General features: G+C 40.6%; 1 protein-coding gene across 1 annotated transcript in view; it reads left to right on the plus strand.

The window, feature by feature from the left end:
- Window positions 1–19,689, plus strand: part of DST (dystonin) — a 925,809-nt gene that overhangs the window by 543,622 nt on the left and 362,498 nt on the right. Inside the window, 4 exon segments of the mRNA XM_029595689.1 lie at window positions 3,716–3,804; window positions 7,960–8,092; window positions 9,318–15,206; window positions 17,803–17,934. Coding sequence (XP_029451549.1) covers window positions 3,716–3,804; window positions 7,960–8,092; window positions 9,318–15,206; window positions 17,803–17,934 — 6,243 coding nt within the window.

The raw sequence follows: 19,689 nt of genomic DNA on the forward strand, positions 1-19,689 counted from the left end.
GGCTCCTGTGGAGGAAGAATATCAACTATTTCTTTGGAGAAGATATCCCCGAAGGGGGTGTACTGGAGCGGCAGACCCGGTACTGCTGGAGTCGCAGGCGTGCCTATAACAGGCGATATCTCCTTAAGGCATTTCCCATGACATTCTGGGCCCCAGTGGAAGAGATCCAGAGATGCCCAGTCGATTTGGGGTTGGTGTATTTGCAACCAGGGTAACCCCAGGATGATAGGTTGCACGGCATTTTCCAGTACAAAGAAGGAGAGTGATTCCATATGAAGAGCTCCGGTGCGGAGAGTAAATGATTTGGTTTGGCAAGTCACATCTCCCGGTAAGGGCTCTCCGTGAATGGAGGATAATCGTAGTGGGTTTTTCAACGTGATGAGGGGGATCTTCAAATATTCCACTAGACTTCTGAGAATGAAGTTGCCTCCTGCCCCCAAGTCCACCAGGGCAGGAGTCTGAACCGTGACTGGTCCGTAGGTCAAGGAGACTAGGAGAGAGAGTGTAAGAGAGGGCGCAGTAAGGTCTAAGAATAGTTCTCCTGTAGGACTTTGGCCTGTCTGTGCTTTTGGACGAGTAGAGCATGTAGAGACATCATGGCCGGATTGACCACAGTACATGCAAAGGCCGCGCGTCTTCCGAAATCTTCTCTCCTTGGAAGTCAAGTGTCCATGACCAAGTTGCATAGGTTCATCTATATCAGCAGCAGGGGTTACTGGAACCATCTGAGGTGTAGAGACAGCACTGGCCTGTTTCAACCCGGGTAACACCCTAGGTTCCGGAATCGATGATCAATCCATGTGGCCAAGGCTATTAATTCTTCCAGCAAGTCAGGTTTTCGCGAGCAGCCAGCTCGTTCTTTAAATGGGTATCCAGGCCTCTGCAAAAGAGTGTATTGAGACATTTGGGGTCCCAGCGAAGTTCTGCTGCAAGAGTTTTGAACTCGATGGCAAATTCAGCCAATGATCTGCTGCCTTGCTTCAATTCCACCAAAGCAGAACCAGCTACAGCAGTTCGAGCAGGGTCATCGAAAACAGATTTAAACAAGTCCATAAATCCTTCTATGTCCTGCAAAATGGTGTCTTTACATTCCCACGAGGTAGATGCCCAAGACAAGGCCCTAACATCCAGGTATGAAAGGATGTAGGTAGTCTTGGAGAGAGCTGTAGGAAATAGAGACGGCTGTAAGGCAAAGTGCACTGGTTCAAAAAGCCCCGGGTCTTCTGGATTTCTCCGGAAAAGCGGATTGGAGCCACCAGTGGTATAGCAGTCTTCAGAGTTACCTCCGGTGACTGACCTTCTTGGTTGGAGGCTGTGCCTTGAGCCTTCTGTGTGTGGAGCTGATGAAATGCTGCAGTAAGTTTCTCCAAGGCGTCTTGCTGCTCCACAGTGCGCTGGGCCAGGCCTGGTATGGCCTGCAAGGCATTAAGTTGTGCCGGATCCATGCAGTTAGCAATAATTTAGGAGTTAGCTAACTGTTGGGAGTATCAATCAGATAGGAGTTAGCAATCTGTTGTTATTTAGGAGAGTTGTGGGTGGATCCTTGGACCAGTGGCAGATGACCACGCCCCCAGGGGAGGATTCTGAGAGGGACCACCGGTCAGGCTCAGAGTTAGGAGACAGACACACACTAGTTCTTTTATTAGACAGATTACTAAACCACCAGAGGTGGCAGTAGTGAGCTGGAATGCCCGGCTGGGCTGTAGTCCCTCAGATACTGGAACAGCGATCCCTGGAGGTTGAGCTGTAGAGAAACTGAAATATAGTGAGTAGGCAGGGTATGCAGAGTTCATGTACCGAACCTGATGGTAACACTCACACAGTGTCTCATAGAAGCCCAGGAGCTGGAATGTATAGGCCCGCGAGGAGCGAGTACCTGGTTCCAGGGAAAGCTCTGAGAGAGCGATGGTAACTCACTGATGTAGTTGGCAGTGATGACTTCCAGGCAGAAGAGAATACGGAGCAAGTCTGGGAACGAGGGTCCTCGAGGAGCGAGTACCAGTTCCAGACTGTCACCTGAAAAACAAAGGAGAGAGCAAGGCCCCTGAGGAGTGGGTACCCCTGGTAAGTCCAAGGAGGCAGAGTAGTTTAGGTAGAGTAACCCCTTGCTAACTCAATCTGTTAGCAAATTCTAAGACCTTATATATCCGTCGCGGGTGATGTCATCTCAGGGGGACGCCCCTGATGTTCGCGCCATCGCCGGTACTTCAGTCGGGGCCACGCCGCGCGTGCACTCCTAGGCCTCCAGGAAACATGGCGGGTTGCAGTGTCTAGCCGGTCCGAAGACGCCGGAGGACTTCGGCAGAAGGACGCCGCAGCAGCCAATTTTCACACGGTCGAAGAGGGAGGCGCCAAAGAGGTAAGGAGTGTGGAGAGAGGGCATTGGGAACCGATGGACACAACACAGAAAGAATCTAATGGTGTTTAACTTATGGCCTTCAAGATAGGTAGTCACATGGTTCAAGTGGTTAGGTCAGTGGACTGGAGGGTTCTGCTGTGAAGGTCTGGGCGAAGAGCTATGCTTTAGCTTTTTTTTTTTTAAACTGAGGTAGCAGGGCTGAAAGTGTAAAATTAGCGCCATCCTGTTCAAATGCTTGGTGCGTAGCAGCTGAAGGCTTGGAGTCTAGTATAGCACAATCTGGCAGAAGCCAGAGGGGAGGAAAGAAGGACCAATTGGAAGGATTGGAGTTCTCTTGAGGGGGTGTATGAAAGAAGAAGTTGAGATAGATACTCTTGAAGACAAAGCAGAGACTTTTGAATTTTATCCTGCTTTCAACTGGGAGCCAGTGTAACTGATGTAGTATTGGTCTTGTGTTGACTGTTGCTTTGGCTTCTCCTACCAGAATTCTTGTGGCTATACTCTGTAGGAACTTGAGGCTTTTCATACTATTGAGTAAATTTTCAAAGCAGTTACATGCATAAAATTAGCATATATGCATGTAAATAGCTTATATTTTTGTATATACATTTCATACTTGCAAATAAAGGGGTGGTCTGGGGGCGTTCCGGAGCAGGGCCAAGAGTTATACATGTAAGTTGCTATTTTATAAGAGACTTATACGAGTACATTTGGCAACTTATTCATGCAATTTTATATTTGCTAATTAACTAGCCCACTTGATAGCAGACTTGTCTGTTGTGTACTGTTGGTTGGGTGGGAGGTCTGGATGAACTGGGAAGAATTCGGGGTGAAGAACTAGGAGGGTCTTGATGACCTGCAGGAGGACTGGGTAAACTATTGGAGGTATTGTCAATCTGGTGATTTCAAGTACACATGCATATTTTAAAATGTACTGACTTCTACGTATAAATTAGGGTTCTATGTGAGCAAATTATATTTTTTTGCTCGTAAAATATACTGTACACATGTATATTTATAAAATAGCAAAAGTTCGCATTTCCAGTGCATTGCAGGTATTTTTGGGTATGGGGGGGGAGGGTTAGACATATGCGCATTTTATAATCTGCATGTACCTGATACTCTTAGATTATAAAACACTGTAGTAGATCTCCGCTCGGCTGTATACGAACATATATGGGGCCATGTGGAGTTATCTGAAAATTACCTTCTCTATTGTGAGATGCAATTGAATAGAGAGTTCTCAGTAGTCAATTCTGTTGGTAATTAATGCATTGATCACAGTGGCAAGATTGTGTTTATCAAGATAGTTGCATAGAAGATTAATTATCTGTTGTTTTTTTTAAATTATTTCAGATGTCCAATGATGAAATATCAGCTAAACAAGAACAAATATCTGACGCTTTGCAGACTACACAGTTGTTCTTGGCGAAGCATGGTGACAAGTACGTTGTAATTTTTGCACTTTTAATTTCCATATTCAGCATTTTAACAAATCATTGAAAATAACACATCTTGTTAACCTTAAGACACAGATAAACTTATCTTGTTACTTTTTAATTTTCTCCTAAGAGAACATAATATAAATTTATATTCATACTAGGCCATTTATTCATAGAGAATTCTAATGTAACCACACTATCTCAATAGATATTATGTAAACCAATGTGATATTCTCGGGTGAATATCGGTATATAAAAACAAATAAATAAATAAAATAAATAAATAAATAAGTGAAGAAGGTCCAGAGAAAAACTGAGCAAAGATTTATGGAAATGGTGCTGTGGGACTTTTGCCTTAAAGGGCTATTAATAAGGGCAGTGCAGAGCATGGAACAGATCCCACAGAGATCGATTTTGAAAATATTGCCCAATAGCTTCTGATATTTCTGCTTGGATCAAGTTCTAAGTTTATATAATATGTGTACTGTTTGTATTCATTTAATACAGGAAATATAATTTGACTAGAAAATAAATGTACGGAACAATACATAACATAAAAGACATTGTTTTGAAGTTGGATCCTTAGTAGTTCCGAAAGCTAGAACCTTGAAACTTTCATTAACCTTAGAAATGTATCATCTCTCCCAAACTTCTTTGATGGTTTGCTTTTATCTGTGGAAGGAAACCTATACAGTCTTTAAAGTGAATGCACAGCATCTTTTGTTCATTGAATTACAAAAAAAAACATGATACCTGTAAGGAACCCCCTTTTCTCCAGGACCAGTAGAAACAATAGTACTTTGCACTGCTTTGCATTACTACCATAATGCTGCAAGGAAATTTACTAACTTCCCCCCTCATTTATCAAAATGTGTTAAGGCGTTTTCGCATGCGAAAAGTCCCGTTAACACATGTGAAAACGCCTTTAATGCATGCGATAGCACCATATCGTATGGTGCGATGCAAATCCGAAAAAGAGGAGGAGTGTGAGAGAGAGAGAGAGAGAGAGAGAGCGCACCTAGCCATAATGCCATCACCCTAGATACGTATTTATATCTCTATGGGAGGCCCACCTAGTAACTCGAGGTGAGGTTTAGGTATTAGTGTAGGGGGTTAGGGGCCACATTGACATTCAATGTGAGACGTACGAACAGAACAGTGATCTCTTGTGAACATTTGATGACCCTTGGAGTGAGGAAACTCACCCAAAATTGAGATTTGTGCAATGTTCTCTCAACCTAGCTTGATGTTACCCAGGTAGAGAGTCCAATTGCACCAATCTCATCTTTGGGTGAGTGTCCTCACTCCGAGGGTCATCAAATGTTCAAAAGAGAGCACTGTTCTGTTCGTACGTCTCACATTGAATGTCAAAGTGGCCCCTAACCCCTACACAAATACCTAAACCTCACCTCCAGTTACTAGATGGGCCTCCCATAGAGATATAACTACCTATCTAGGGTCTGGGCATTATGGCTCTCTCTCTCCCTCTCTCCCCCCCCTCCCCCCGTGGTTGTATGTAGGAAATACCACATTCTGACAGTTATCGCAATTTGCGGTGACTTAGCTCTTCACATAGGTATTACTGCAAATTGCGATAAACCCCCTATTACCATAAAACACACCCCTTTTCCAGGCCTTCATTTGCAAACCTGGAAAACAAGAGAGTTAAAAAAGCTAGCTTTAGCTTAGGAGCTGATCCGCTAAAGACTGCTAACAGTGTGCATGGTAAATTAAAGCTGATACTTGAAAGGCTTAGCATGAGTGAAAACCCAAGCTCAATCCGGATATGTGCTTGCTAAAACTTAGCATGCTATCATTTGCAAAATATGCATACAGGATGATGATGATAATGTGCCTTTTAGTTATTACTACCCTATTCACTAAAGGCACCTAAATATACTAAGACTTCTAAGGGCAGGTGCTAAATATTAGCATGCTCTCAACACCTGGCACATTAACATTTAACATTGGGTGGCAGCTATATTCTTGTGGCTTCCCTCTCAACCTAAGGCCACAAATGAAAGAAAGCTGCCATTCTGGGTGGACTTCCTACCCCTCTTCTGAAATCCCCCAACCAAGATCATGGGCCCTTTTGGGGCTCTTTCCAACTCTCTATCCCATGAGGGCTCCTTCAATGGTTCTACAAAACTTCCTGCCCCTTCAGAATGTCAGTCATTCAGAGGTTGTTGCATTCTTCCCAGCAGAAAAGGATTAGAGAGCCCTCCTGCCAGCCCACCTGCTGCACTCAAAATGATGCGGTGACTTGATGTATAGTGAAGAGCCATTAGGCATTCTCATTTGGAATGTGATAGTATGGTAAGCAGGAGGGCTTTCCAATTCTTTCTGCTCATGAAACATTTGGTAGGTTGAAATTCCTGAGGCAATGAGAGCTCCTGGGAGTTACTGGAATGGCTTTCTTTCTTCTTGGGGGACGACGTAGGGATGGAGGGTAGCTCATGGGAAGAGCCTTTATTCTTGAATTGGGATAGGGGAGCCCTCAGAGGCACTTTCTTCATTCTTTTGTGGTAAAGAGCAGGCGAGGAATAGCTCTCAAAAGGACATGCTTTGTTCTTGGTGGTGGCAGGGGCATGAAGATTCTTGGGAGTAGCTCCTTGAGGTACCATGTTCACTCTTGGGAGGGAATGGAGGAGGGTGATTTGGTAGCCCCAGAGAGGCTTCTGTGATTGAGGGGTGGGTGGTCTTGGGAAGGTCCATGGAGGGCCATATTCTTTCTTCATCGGTATTGTGAGGCCATATCCTTGCTTCATGGGATGTAGTATTTATCTCCCATACTCTCTGATCTTTGCAGTTTGGGCCAGTAAGCATAGGGGATTATGATATGCACAACATGATCACAGCAATAATGACAAAAAGGCACATTTCTTATTTTGATATCAACTTCCAAGCATAAGTCCTGTGAGAGGAAGTGTAATATAACAACAGTTTATTTAAATGCCATGCAGAAATTGTGCATGAAAAATAATGCAGTCAAAAACAGTTAAAATATGCAATTCCAAAACAAATCCCAACAACTATATCATGATATATGTCTCTTTCTCTAAATGAAAAGTACTGTACTTTTATGATCTGTTTTATTGTTTGCTGCATTTTGTGTGCACATATGTCAATGTGTTATATGTGAATACAAATAGTCAGATTTATGAATAGGTGTCATTCTTTTCTATGTATTATATGTTAATTATATATTGCTTCATGTTCTTTATCAGATCACATTTGAAAATCACTAACAGGCCGATACAGTAAAGTCCACGGGAGAGCGGGCGATTCTGTATTTAAATTAGGTGGTGCGGTAGAAACGGGCAAAAGGAGGCGCTAGGGACACTAGCGCGTCCCTAGCGCCTCCTTTTGACCCGGAGCGGCAGCTGTCAGCGGGTTTGACAGCCGACGCTCAATTTTGCCGGCGTCGGTTCTCGAGCCCGCTGACAGCTACGGGCTCGGAAACCGGACGCCGGCAAAATTGAGCGTCCGGTTTTCGGCCAGACAGCTGCTGGCCCATTAAAATTTTTTTTTCTTTTTTTTTTTACTTTTTTCTTACCCTTCGGGACCTCCGACTTAATATCTATTAATATCTATTAAGTCAGAGGTCCCGAAGGGTAAGAAAAGTAAAAGAAAAAGAAAAAAAAATTTAAATGGGTCGGCGGCTGTCTGGCCGAAAACCGGACGCTCAATTTTGCCGGCGTCTGGTTTCCGAGCCCGTGGCTATCAGCGGGCTCGAGAACCGACGCCGGCAAAATTGAGTGTCAGCTGTCAAACCCGCTGACAGCCATGATATTAAGTCGGAGGGTGCACAGAAAAGCAGTTTTTACTGCTTTTCTGTGCACTTTCCCGGTGCCGGCAGAAACTAGCGCCTACCTTTGGGTAGGCGCTAATTTCTTAAAGTAAAATGTGCGGCTTGGCTGCACATTTTACTTTCTGTATCGCGCGGGCATACCTAATAGGGCCATCAACATGCATTTGCATGTTGAGGGCGCTATTAGGTGCCGCGGGTTGGACGCGCGTTTTCCGACCCTTACTGAATATAAGGGGTAAGGGAAAAAGTGCGTCCAAGGGCAGGTTAACAGTGCGCTCCGTCAGAGTGCACTGTACTGTATCGGCCTGTAAATTTGTTTACTAAATGCTGTGTTTTCATTGTTGTAGAATGACAGACACAGAAAGAAGGGAAGTCGAAAATCAAGTAAAAGCCTTACAAGAAGGTTATAACCACATATCCCGAGAAAGTGAGAAACAGTTGCAGGAAACAACTGTGGTAAATGAAAAAACAGAAGGGAAGGTAATGTTTCAGAGCAGTTTAGATCTGCACAGTAACTGCACACTGCACGTGTGTGGTTTTAATGCATGGTGGTGAAAGAATACATTAACAGTGTGAAAAAAAAATCTCTTGCATTCATTTAATTTGTGGAAAGGCTTAGAATGAAATTAATTGCTTGCAGTTTTTTAAAATGCTTGTGTACGTAGGATATGATTATATGATTAGATAAGTTAATCAGAACTCTTGTGAAGAGTCTGAATATAAACGTCTCTAAAAGTCATGCTTTTAGTAACTTCTGTAATTTAAGGCCAGCTGTTACAAAACAGTTTTCCCCTAGATACAAAATGAGAAAAAATCCTTTAGTACATCTGGCCTTTAATCTTTTATTTTGGTTCAGAGGTGATGTTACCACCAGATACTTAATCACTAGTATGATTTCAGTGGAGACATTCCAGTAAATAAAGAGTGGTGTGGTTTTTGTTTCCAATCGAATTGTGGAACTCAGACTAATTTTTTAAGGTGAATCCCCCCAATAATTAGAGAATAGAAGAATCTCCTTTGAAAATAAGATCCGTGGGTCAGTTGAAAATTGAGAATCTTGTCCATCATTTGGAAAATACCTGATAATGAGGCAATGCAAATCTTTAGCCATCAAAAGTATACTGCATATTTAAATGTATATCTAAGTACATAGATGCAGAATTAAGTTGCAGCATATTTATCTGTAATAGCTTTCTTGACTTTATAGCTGATGTTCAGAGCATATTTAGAACCTGTGATATTTTATCTCATTCTGTGTAACTGGGGGGACGGGGGAGTTTTCTGCAGTACTATTGTATGCTGTAAACATGAATAGCATGGTCTTTCATATCACGCACTGTTTCAATATATCCTAACATTCCACTGACACAGTAGAGCATGACAGTTTGCTTTTCAAATGTATTTCCTCTCTGTTTGTTGTGAGAATTGACAGTATTCTGCTGTGCCTACTATTAACCCCATATATATGTACCACAGCTAGGTTTTCAGTTCACAGATGCATGCCAGTTTCAAAGCTTTTATCACATCCTTTCCTGTTGAAACACTGATCTAGAGCACGTGCACTTTTGAACTTCTAACATTCACAGCACTGGCTTTTCTGGTAAGTCATTTATTTTATGCACAAGATATAGTTATGAGCAGATATGATGAAGAGTTGTCTATGGTAACAACCCCCCCCCCCCCTGTTTTTGTTTAATATTTTTAGGTGGATAAAGTCATTGCTGGCACCATTGATCAGACCACTGGAGAAGTCCTTTCGATATATCAGTCTATTTTACAAGGCCTCATTGATTATGATACTGGATTTAAACTACTCGAAACTCAGCTAATTGTTGCTGGCATTATTTCACCTGAATTAAGGAAGTATTTTGATCTTGAAGAGGCTAAACATCACAAACTTGTTAATGAACAGATTGCTATGCAACTTGAGGAGTTAAGTGACGCTAAGAAGCTTATGACATCTTTACCATGTGCTCTTCCAGCTGCAGCTGCTTTTCAGCAAGGTTTAATTTCTGAGTCTCTTGCTATTAACATTCTGGAGATTCAACTTTGCTTCGGCTGTATAGTTCTCCCAGTGACAGGGGAACAACTGAGTTTGAACAAAGCTTTCCAAAGGAACCTGCTTCCTGAGGTATTATGTGCAAAACTGCTAGAAAGACAAACCAGTAGCAAAGAGCTCATTGATCCCAACACGGCAGAAAGGATTTCTCTGATGGAGATGGTACAAAGAGCTGCCATACACAAAGAAACAGGGTTGAGGCTTCTAGCTGTGAAGTGGGAAGACAAAGGTAAAATAACATTAAAATCTGGAAAGAAGATAAGCATCTTAAGAGCAGCTCATGAAGGCTTCATGGACCGTGAAATACTGTTTCGGATGCTTGGAGCTCAGCTTCTCTCTGGGGGTATAATTGAACCTGACTCGGGACATAGATTGACTCTTGAAGAAGCACTGCAGCAGGGTTTGATCGACCAGGGCACCATTTGTGGCATTCTGAATCACCAAATTCAGAATGGTGGAATCCTCTGCCCTTCAACGTCCAGGCGCTTAACCGTGGATGAAGCTGTTCAGTGTAATTTGATATCAGTGAGAAGTGCTCTGCTGGTACTAGAAGCACAAAGAGGCTTTATTGGTCTAATTTGGCCTGATAATAGTGAAATATTTCCCGTGTCTACTTCTCTGCAGCAGGGGATGGTAACAAATGAGCTGGCACACAAAATACTAAGCAACAGGCAGAAAATAGCTGCTCTCTATTTTCCAGAAACATCAGAAATACTGAGACTGGACATAGCTGCACAATTAGGAATTATAGACGACAACACTTCATCTGTTTTGAAAAATATAATTCTACCTGACAAAATGCCTAGCATAGAAGATTTAGAGTCATCCTGTAAAACTTCTTCCAGTTGGATATCATCTTGTGAATTCCAGCCACATGCATTTCAGGAATGCACCCAGAGGCAAGATGCTTTGGATGCAGATGAACCTGTACCTCATAACCCAGAGCAAACAAAACAATTATTCCTGTCTTACCTAATGGTCCACAGCTACATGGATGCAAACACAGGGCAAAGACTTTTGCTCTACGACGGAGACCTTGATGAAGCAGTAGGCATGTTTCTGGAAGCTGATAACAATAGCTGTGCTGCTGAAACATTTCCAGATGAACCTGCCACCGCGGATAAATATTCATATCAAACTGATTTTGAAATCACTGATAATGTAGCATTTCATTTGAAGAATGAGTGCGCAAGTGAAGGCATGTCCAAGACTAAGTTACAACATTCTGAAAACGTGCAAGATATTGTGTTTGATGAAGATACAAGAGGAACTGAACTTGAGGACACAGAGACTAATTTTACTTCTGGAGGCTCTGAGTGGTCAGAATGCAGCAAAAATGTTGGAGAGCACAGTCGTGAAACTGGAAAAATATCTAGCATTATAGACACTGAATTCTGTGTAGCCCAATCAGATGTAATGGGTAGAAATTCTGATTGTTATAAAGAGGAAAGTGCATTCAAAGGTTATGTAGAACATTTCAAACAAACTAATTTACAGATGTTTGAAAAGATAAAAGATGAGCAAGCAAACTGTAAAAATATTCAAGATGACATTGTGAATGACTCTCAAGAAAGTCTTGTTCTAAGTGCACAAGAATCCCAAGTTACTATTTTTGACAGAGGCCTTGGTAATGATGAACCTACATTTCTTGCCAGCTCTCAAAATGTGCCAGGTGAAATGGATTTAGCATTTAGTAATGAAGATACCACAGGACAAGAAAACAGCTATCCTAGTCACCCTGTCAGGGTGAGTAAGAATACAGAGGCTTACTTTCTCCAGTATAATGATGAAATGATCTCACATGATAACAATATAGAAAAAGAACATCTTCAAGGAAATGTGAATTCACTTGAGAATACAGATATTCAGAAGCGTATTGGTGGAACACTTTCTGGATATGAAGCAGAGAGTCAAGTTGCTCATGATGGTAATGTTACTCATCAGCCACACCGGTATAATAAAGAAATAGCGTCACATGATGAAAATTTGCAAAATGAAAGTCTTCAAGACCCTATGCATTTATTAGGTAGCACCGGCATTAAAAACATTGGTGGAGAATTTTCTGAAAATAATTTGGAAAGTCAAGTCCCTTATAATAATAATAACCTTTCTGCACAAACACCTGTTCTCCAGTATGATGAGAAAACAAGCTCACAAATTCATAAAATAGAAGATGTTCTTCACAGTACTATCTACTCATCAAACAACATTGACACAAAAAATAATTTTGGTGGAAAACTCTGGGAAAATGAATCAGAAGGTCAGGCTACTTGTGATGATGATGATGATGATAATTATATAACTCCAACTTCTGATGATGATAGTCACGATTATTGTGATGCGCCACTTCAGGAAAGGTTCAGTGATGGAGACTATGGTCTTGATATGCAATTGCAGTATAACAGTGATAATGAGGATTATAGTAATTTTGCATCTCGTCTTAAAGATGACACACCACAGCAGGAGAGCAGCGATAGCAAAGGGCATGATACTCCTCAACTTGAAGATAGTTATCATCATTTTACAGTTCAGCAGAACAACAGTGCTGATAACAATGATTCTCCTTATTTTGAAGTAGAGGAAGAATATTATAATGATAGTACTAGAGTTTTTCAGAAAGACACATGTGGTATACTTGTACAAGGAAATCATTCCTTCATGGAACCAGGGAATGACTTTGATGACAGCAGCCTGTGTTTTAATGAACCAATGAGTACACTAAAAGCAGTTAGTACTGAGAAAATAAATGTCAGATTGCCATTAGAAACCATACAAGAAGAGGAATCAGAAATCACTTGTAATTTGGAAGAGTTGGAACCAACAATATTTGATACTATAGGAAGTCTGGAAAATAAGGAAAGTGACACTAATTATGCATTATTGCTTGACCAAACTGAAGTGGAGTGCGACAATAATATAATAAATGGACAGTATAACTCTGCTGGTATTCTAAAAGAAGGACAAAATGAACATAAAGGCTGTAGTAATGATTATGATGCTGAATTTCTGAATCTTTCTCCCTCTCTGTATTTGCAAAAAAATATTAATGATGGCCAGAAAGGTGAAACTTCAAATGAAATGGACATTTTTGCAAACTTTGTTTCTCAGAGCAATGATGTGTATAATGTGAGTTTGAATAATCTGGGTATTACTGGAGAACCTCAAAACCTATATGCTCAAAATGCAACAGAAGAGTATAATAATTTGCCATTAGAAGAACTGGTTCATCCTACAAAGGATGATTATACTTTGCTAAATAAACCTGATTTTGCACATGAGAACCTAGAAGAAAGCGTGCAGAATATTCAGGGGTTTACTGAAGATTCTCTGGAAAGAAAAGAAATCACTAAAACTGATAAATTGGAAACATTTGACAACAAAATCATGTTAGCCAACAGTGAAATAAATAATGCAGATGATCGCGTAAATTTGACTTCTCAATTTGATATGCTTGATAGAACATCAATAGAGTGTGAAATAATTCCAGAGGATTATGTGCATCTATCTATTTCTGCCTTCAGACAGCAAGCTGAAGATAATGGAAATATCCAAAATATATTAAATAAGACAGAAGGGAAGATGAGAGTAAATGAGCTATGTTACAATGATGTGCAAAATATGTGTGTAACGCGTTTGGCAACTGAAGAGTCCCACGTAGAAGAAAACATAGAAAGCATGTTTGCTACAGGGGATATTCCAGGTGAAAAAGTGAATGTGGACGGTACAGAATTTGTTAGGAAAAATCTAATAGCATGCAAGGAACATGAACATGTACCAAATGCAAATAAAAAAGAAAGCCTCAACTTATTACAGATAACAAGTAATAATGAAAATGGTATTTCAAAAAAAGAGTGTGAAATGTTGATACAAACTAAAGGAACAGTAAATACTGAACAAGAAACGCACATTCTAGTATCAAATAAATGTCCTGTACATATTGAGAACCTTGGTGAAATATTTGATGCCTCTATAAGCCAACCTAGCACTGGAGTTGATGTCTCAAATGAAGAAGGATATTATCCTGGCAAAATGGCAGATGAAAATAAAGTTGAACACTTTGGTATTTTAGACAATGTGAAACCTGATAATAATAGGGATAATTATGATCTTACATCTTACTTAAAACAGCATGCAGATGACATATATGTATTAGATCCCTCTAAACTTTATGAGGGAGAGTTTTATTCTGTTGAAGAAATAAAAATTGAAGAGCCTGGTATGCATCCTGAAAAAGACTTAGTATCTGATACCAAAGTCTGCTTACAAAAGTTGCACCCAATGGTACTGAAGTCAGATTCATATCCCTCTGTGCTTTCAGATATGGTAAAACCAGATGAATATTTAGAAATAGGAGGTGATGGTACACAAATTAAGAAGCTCATGCATATTCAGCATGATGGAAATGTTAGCCATATTATACCAGATGGCAAGAGGGCCTACAATCATGAGTTTTCCATCCATCAAAGGGACAGAAAAGAAATAGCAGCAGCAGAATGTATAGCAGAAAAAACTTCTGATAACTTTACCTGTGCATCAGATGCCTCTATTAGGTATTTGAATAGCAGAAATACAAACGTAGATGGTACTGAACATCAAGAAAATGAAATACCCATTTATGGTGATGATATAAGAAATGACAAATTGCAGACTGTACTGGACATAGAGAGCAATCTTTTAAATTATTCCATGAAAGATGTAACTGATACGCAGTCACAGAAAGAAAAGAAGGAACTCACAGACATACTTGTTAAAGAGAATATAGCACATTCTCTTCAAGCACATAATACATCATTTAAAGATTTACAAGTGGCTTTGAAGAACACATTGCAAGAAGGGCAGTTTTACTGCAGGCAGGACGGTGACCCTCTAAGTTATTCAGACACGCAGGTTCTAGTGCAAAGCTTATTGAAAAAGATTAGTTGTTCACACTTGGAAGCCGAGACTTGTAGCGTATCTGATGACATTCAAGCAAGGAATCATGAGACTTCATTAATGCTGGAGCATCCATACAGTGGTGCAGAGGACCATCCTTTTCTTGATAACAGAAGTCCAGACCTCTTTCTTGATGTTTCGAAACAGGTCAGTTGTGATGAAAAGTCTGTCGAGCATCTAGACACAAACAACAGAGAGGCCGTGCTTAAAAAAGAAACAGAAATACAGCCAACTGCGCCTCAGCTGATTCCGTCACGGCTAGACCAAATCTTCCAAATTTCACCTGACAATGAACATTCATGTAAATTCAATGAAACAATGTGCCATCTACCCAAAGAACTTTCAGCTAACTCCCAGAAAACTGCTGCACACATAGCTGAGAGGCTTAAAGACGAAGGGGCTGATGTCACATCTGGGAAACTCTGTTTTATTGATTCATCAGAATTAAGAGAGTTTGGAACAGGAAATCTTTCAGAAAGTACTACTGGGCACCATCTAGAAGACACCTTGCAAGATGAGAACTTAGACCATGTTTCCCACAACGTTTCTGAAGATGTCACCGAAATGAAAGAAGTCATACCAATAGATAGTTCAGCTAGCAATGTAAGTCTCTTAAAATTCATACTTGCTTTATGTATCCTTATGAAATGCTATAATTATATTACCCAGAAATATTACCCAGAAATGGACTCCCACTTTTTATTTTGACCCAGCAGTTTTCTATTGTTCCTTTGGGCCTCCAGCTGAATTGGAACTAGGACTGCGATCCTGGTGTCATGCGTCTTCATTCTAAGCTAGCTGGGGATTTTTCCCCTTATTCTATAATTCTCCCTCCCAAACGCCCCGAAATGTACCATGTCTGCCTCTTCCAGCAATGGTCCTTCAGCTGGGGGCCATCCACTAGTGTTCCCTCTGGAACCTTGCAGTGAGCCCTGAATCCGGCCACTAGGTGTCCTTCTTGATAGATGAACACAACTCTCCTCCTCCCTACCCAGAGGGTCATTAATGCTACCACATATTTTTTAACAATATTACTGTAAATAAACACTCTAGTCACTTACCTTAAGCAGCTCTAATTTTGGAAATCATTTTGTTTTAAAGGGTAGTAGTCCACAATTGTTTTGCTGTGGTTCTAATGTTACAGTTGCTTTTTTTTTTACTATTATGTTTCTGGGTCTTTGATTTTAATAAGCTTATTTTTCTTGGGTTGATTTTTATATTATAGATGTCTAATATGTAAAAACTGAATACCATGAAATTTATTTGAACATTCACTAAACACTTGGAAAAGTTTGCAGTTTTGGCAGACAGTGAAACTTCTGATTGAATTGTATCTCATAATTTTTTTTTTTTAATAAATAAAATCAGTCATTCCTCTTTATATTTTTAATCTGGCAAATCAATACAGGTCCACTTCACAGTGTTAAATTGTTTACCGATTTGTAAAACAGGTGCTGCAGCAAAAATCCAAAAGCTCAGATGTAAAATATGTAGAACCACAATGATTCCTAAATAGCAAGGTCAGAAGAGGTGGGTGCACTTACAGAGTAGGAAGCGTGGTTATAATCATTCGGTCCCAAAACGGAGAACCTTTCACATTTTCATTTTAGGTGATGCAAATAAAAATATTGATTGAAAAATCATAAATGAAAAATAAGTTCAAATGTATAAAAATATCACACTTGCCAAAGCCCTGATCAGCCACATGTGCAATTTAGAGCAGTCCAAAATTGTCCAACGTCACATGTGTGGTTCTCAGCCTTTCATGATTACTATACTTCCTTCAAGAGTTTGAAATGCCTTCTGTAGGTAATCCTTACTGGGGAGGTTTAGATCCCAAGGGCACACAAACTTATTTTTACTCTTTGAGGCGTGGATCCGGCTAGTACTCTTCCCATACACGGCTCTCTGTCCCAAGGATGGATCCTTTTTGTGGGGGGAAGCTCTCGCTCATGGCCCAGGCAGTGGTTTGTTCCTTTCTGTGTGTGTGGTGTTAACTGCTGCATCTCAAGGTGATTCTGGGACAAACCAGGCAGGACAAGGCTCTGTGTGTTAAATTAAAAGTTTACTGATTCTTTAATATTTAAATTAAAATCCATTTTTTCATAAAGATGAAATTACAGCTGACTGATGTACAAAGGTGTTTTTTCTCTTCTGGGTAGGTGTCCTTTATTTCAGGTATCTGGGTAAAGCTTCCCGTGTGATTTTAAAGTGTATTTTTATTTCAAACTTATTTTTTAAAAGACTTTTCAGAGATAGGCATCAGTAAATTCCATTCTTTATTCTATTTTATTTTTTATTTATCTTATGTCCATATTTTCTTTGTTTAAAAACACTACTGATTAATACTCCAAACCATCAGAAATTAAGTTGTTGTACTTAGCTTTAAAATGTCTCGAATAATCCCGACTTGTGCAAGTTTCGACATCCAATGTCTTCCTCAGGGTTTATCCATATGCATTTTTCTTTTATCAAAAACCAGAAAGGTATTCACTTGTCTGTTAACTTCCCCGGTGCTTAAACAAGCCTCCGTCTAACGCTCTTCCTGACGGAACGCCGTTGGATGTCGAAACTTGCACAAGTCGGGATTATTCGAGACATTTTAAAGCTAAGTACAACAACTTAATTTCTGACGGTTTGGAGTATTAATCAGTAGTATGGACATTAGATAAATAAAAAATAAAATAGAATAAAGAATGGAATTTACTGATGCCTATCTCTGAAAAGTCTTTTAAAAAATATGTTTGAAATAAAAATACGGAGGTTGGAGGGTGTGTTGATGATTAAACGATAAGGCACCGAGGGGGTTGCCGGATAATAAATATATGAAACCATCCCCTGTCCTTCTAAAAAAAAATTTTCCGGTATAGATTCTGGTTTCAGAGACGGATCTTGAGTAAGGCTACAGTAAATACCTTAGATAAACATTAGAATCAAGTGACGATTTTGTTATGTAATGGTTGAATTTTATAGCATTTGTTTTTTTCTTTATGGCTAGGCTTCCATGGGCTGAGAATCATTTACAATAATGGTCTCTGGCAGTTTCTCTTTAAGCATCAATATACTCGTTGAATACCTTTCAAACATGTTTTCTATGAATTAATATTGATTAAAATAAAATATTGTTATTATGGATAGCACTTGTCTAAGAAATTATTTTCCTTACAACTTAATATGTTCGCCTTTTAATGCTTTACAGCAGTGTTTCCAGCACATGCAGAAACTACAAGAACACTTGACCTTGGCTCAGGATATGAAGTCTCACCTAGTTAATCAACAGCCTGTCAGTGACAACTTAGAAACACTAAAATTACAGCTGGAACAATTAGAGGTGAATGAGTTACTTTTATTTTTGCCACAGTAGTACATAGTTAACAGTTTTGATAAGATAGTAGCACTTGTACAAAATAACTTTTAATCAAAAAGCTTCCAAATAATTCTCTTTATGCATTTGTTTTTATTATTAAAATAGAGAATGACTTAATAGAATTTATTACCAGGGTCTCCAGTTTTCTGCAGTGCTGCTGCTGCTGTGGTAAGGGCCACATAATCTGATCCTTGCAGCAGAATTCCCTATTTCCCGTGGAATCACCCCCAGAGACTGGGGTCTAGCTTGAAGGGGCAGCAGCCTGCACATCTTTCATGTCCTCATGCAGTGCTGATCCAGGTTTGGCACTAGGAGGACTGTGCCATGCCCTCCTCTGCTGTCGGGGGCTGAGTGTCACACTTTGAACCGTCTGGGATGCTGCAGTGGTGCATGGTTCCAAACGTGACACTCTGGCCCTGACTAGCAAAGGAGGAAGATGTAGCTCGAGGTGTTCTTTTAAGTGATTTGCAGTAGAACAGAGTTCGTATAGATAAGAGAATGTCTACTAAAGAAAAGCCAGCACTGCTTTTATTAACAAGGTAAAATAGAGTTGTAAGCAGCTGGCAACTCAACTCACACAGAAACAGGAAACAAATAAGTATACATTCAGAACAGTATATAAGCTCTAGTAGCTCAAAACAGTTCAGCACTAGCAAACAGAGTGACACTATTCATTAAAAGTAATATTAAAGCAACAGAACTACAGGGCTTATGAAGTAAGGAGAAGGCACTCTGGGTTAAACTGGAAAATCAGAGTGGAACATCCATTTATACTGATGCAATATACAGTAGGGATATGAATAGTTTTTCTGATGGATGAAAATATCGTACGATATTTTCTAATCCATCAATTATCGGGGGGTCCCCAAAAGAGAAAGGAAAACCCCACAAAATTTTCGTGAGGTTTTCTTATTGTTTTGGGGGGGGGGGGGGAGAAAGAGCACACAGAAACCCCCCTCCCCAAATCCACCCCGACCCTTTAAATCGAATTATTTAGAATTCACCACCCTCCCGACCCCCCCCCCCCAAACTTTCCTAAAGTACTTGGTGGTCTAGCGGGGGTCCCGGGAGCGATCTCCTGCTCTCGGGCCATCGGCTGACACTAATCAAAATGGCGCCGATGGCCCTTTGCCCTTACCATGTGACGGGGCTATTGGCGCCATTGGCTGGCCCCTATCACATGGTAGGAACAATGGATGGCCCGCGCCATTTTTTAAGATGACACCAGCCGTCCATTGCTCCTATCATGTAACAGTGGCCGGCCAATGGCACCGATAGCCCCTGTCACATGGTAAGGGCAAAGGGCCTTCGGCGCCATTTTGTTTACTGGCAGCCAACGGCCTGAGAGCGGGAGATCGCTCCCGGGACCCCCGCTAGACCACCAGGTACTTTAGGAAAGTTTGGGGGGGGGGGGTCGGGAGGGTGGTGAATTCTAAATAATTCGATTTAAAGGGTCGGGTGTTTTTTTTTTTCTGCTTGGGACAGCTGAAAAAAAAACCCCGTCTGGACTGCAGGAAACAAAGATTTCCCGCGGGTCCACGATACCAAAACCGGAACCGATTCCGGAACCGATTCACATCTCTAATATATAGACCTCCTTTACAAAAGAAATGAATATCATTGAAGGCATTCACAAAATTTCTATGAAAGTGGAGGTTCTATTGCTAGGTGATGTCAGTCTGCCAGATGTTAATTGGGATATCCTGGCTGTTGTGTCAT

The sequence above is a fragment of the Rhinatrema bivittatum genome, chromosome 3, assembly GCF_901001135.1.
Source record: "Rhinatrema bivittatum chromosome 3, aRhiBiv1.1, whole genome shotgun sequence".
In the NCBI taxonomy this organism is placed as follows: domain Eukaryota; kingdom Metazoa; phylum Chordata; class Amphibia; order Gymnophiona; family Rhinatrematidae; genus Rhinatrema; species Rhinatrema bivittatum.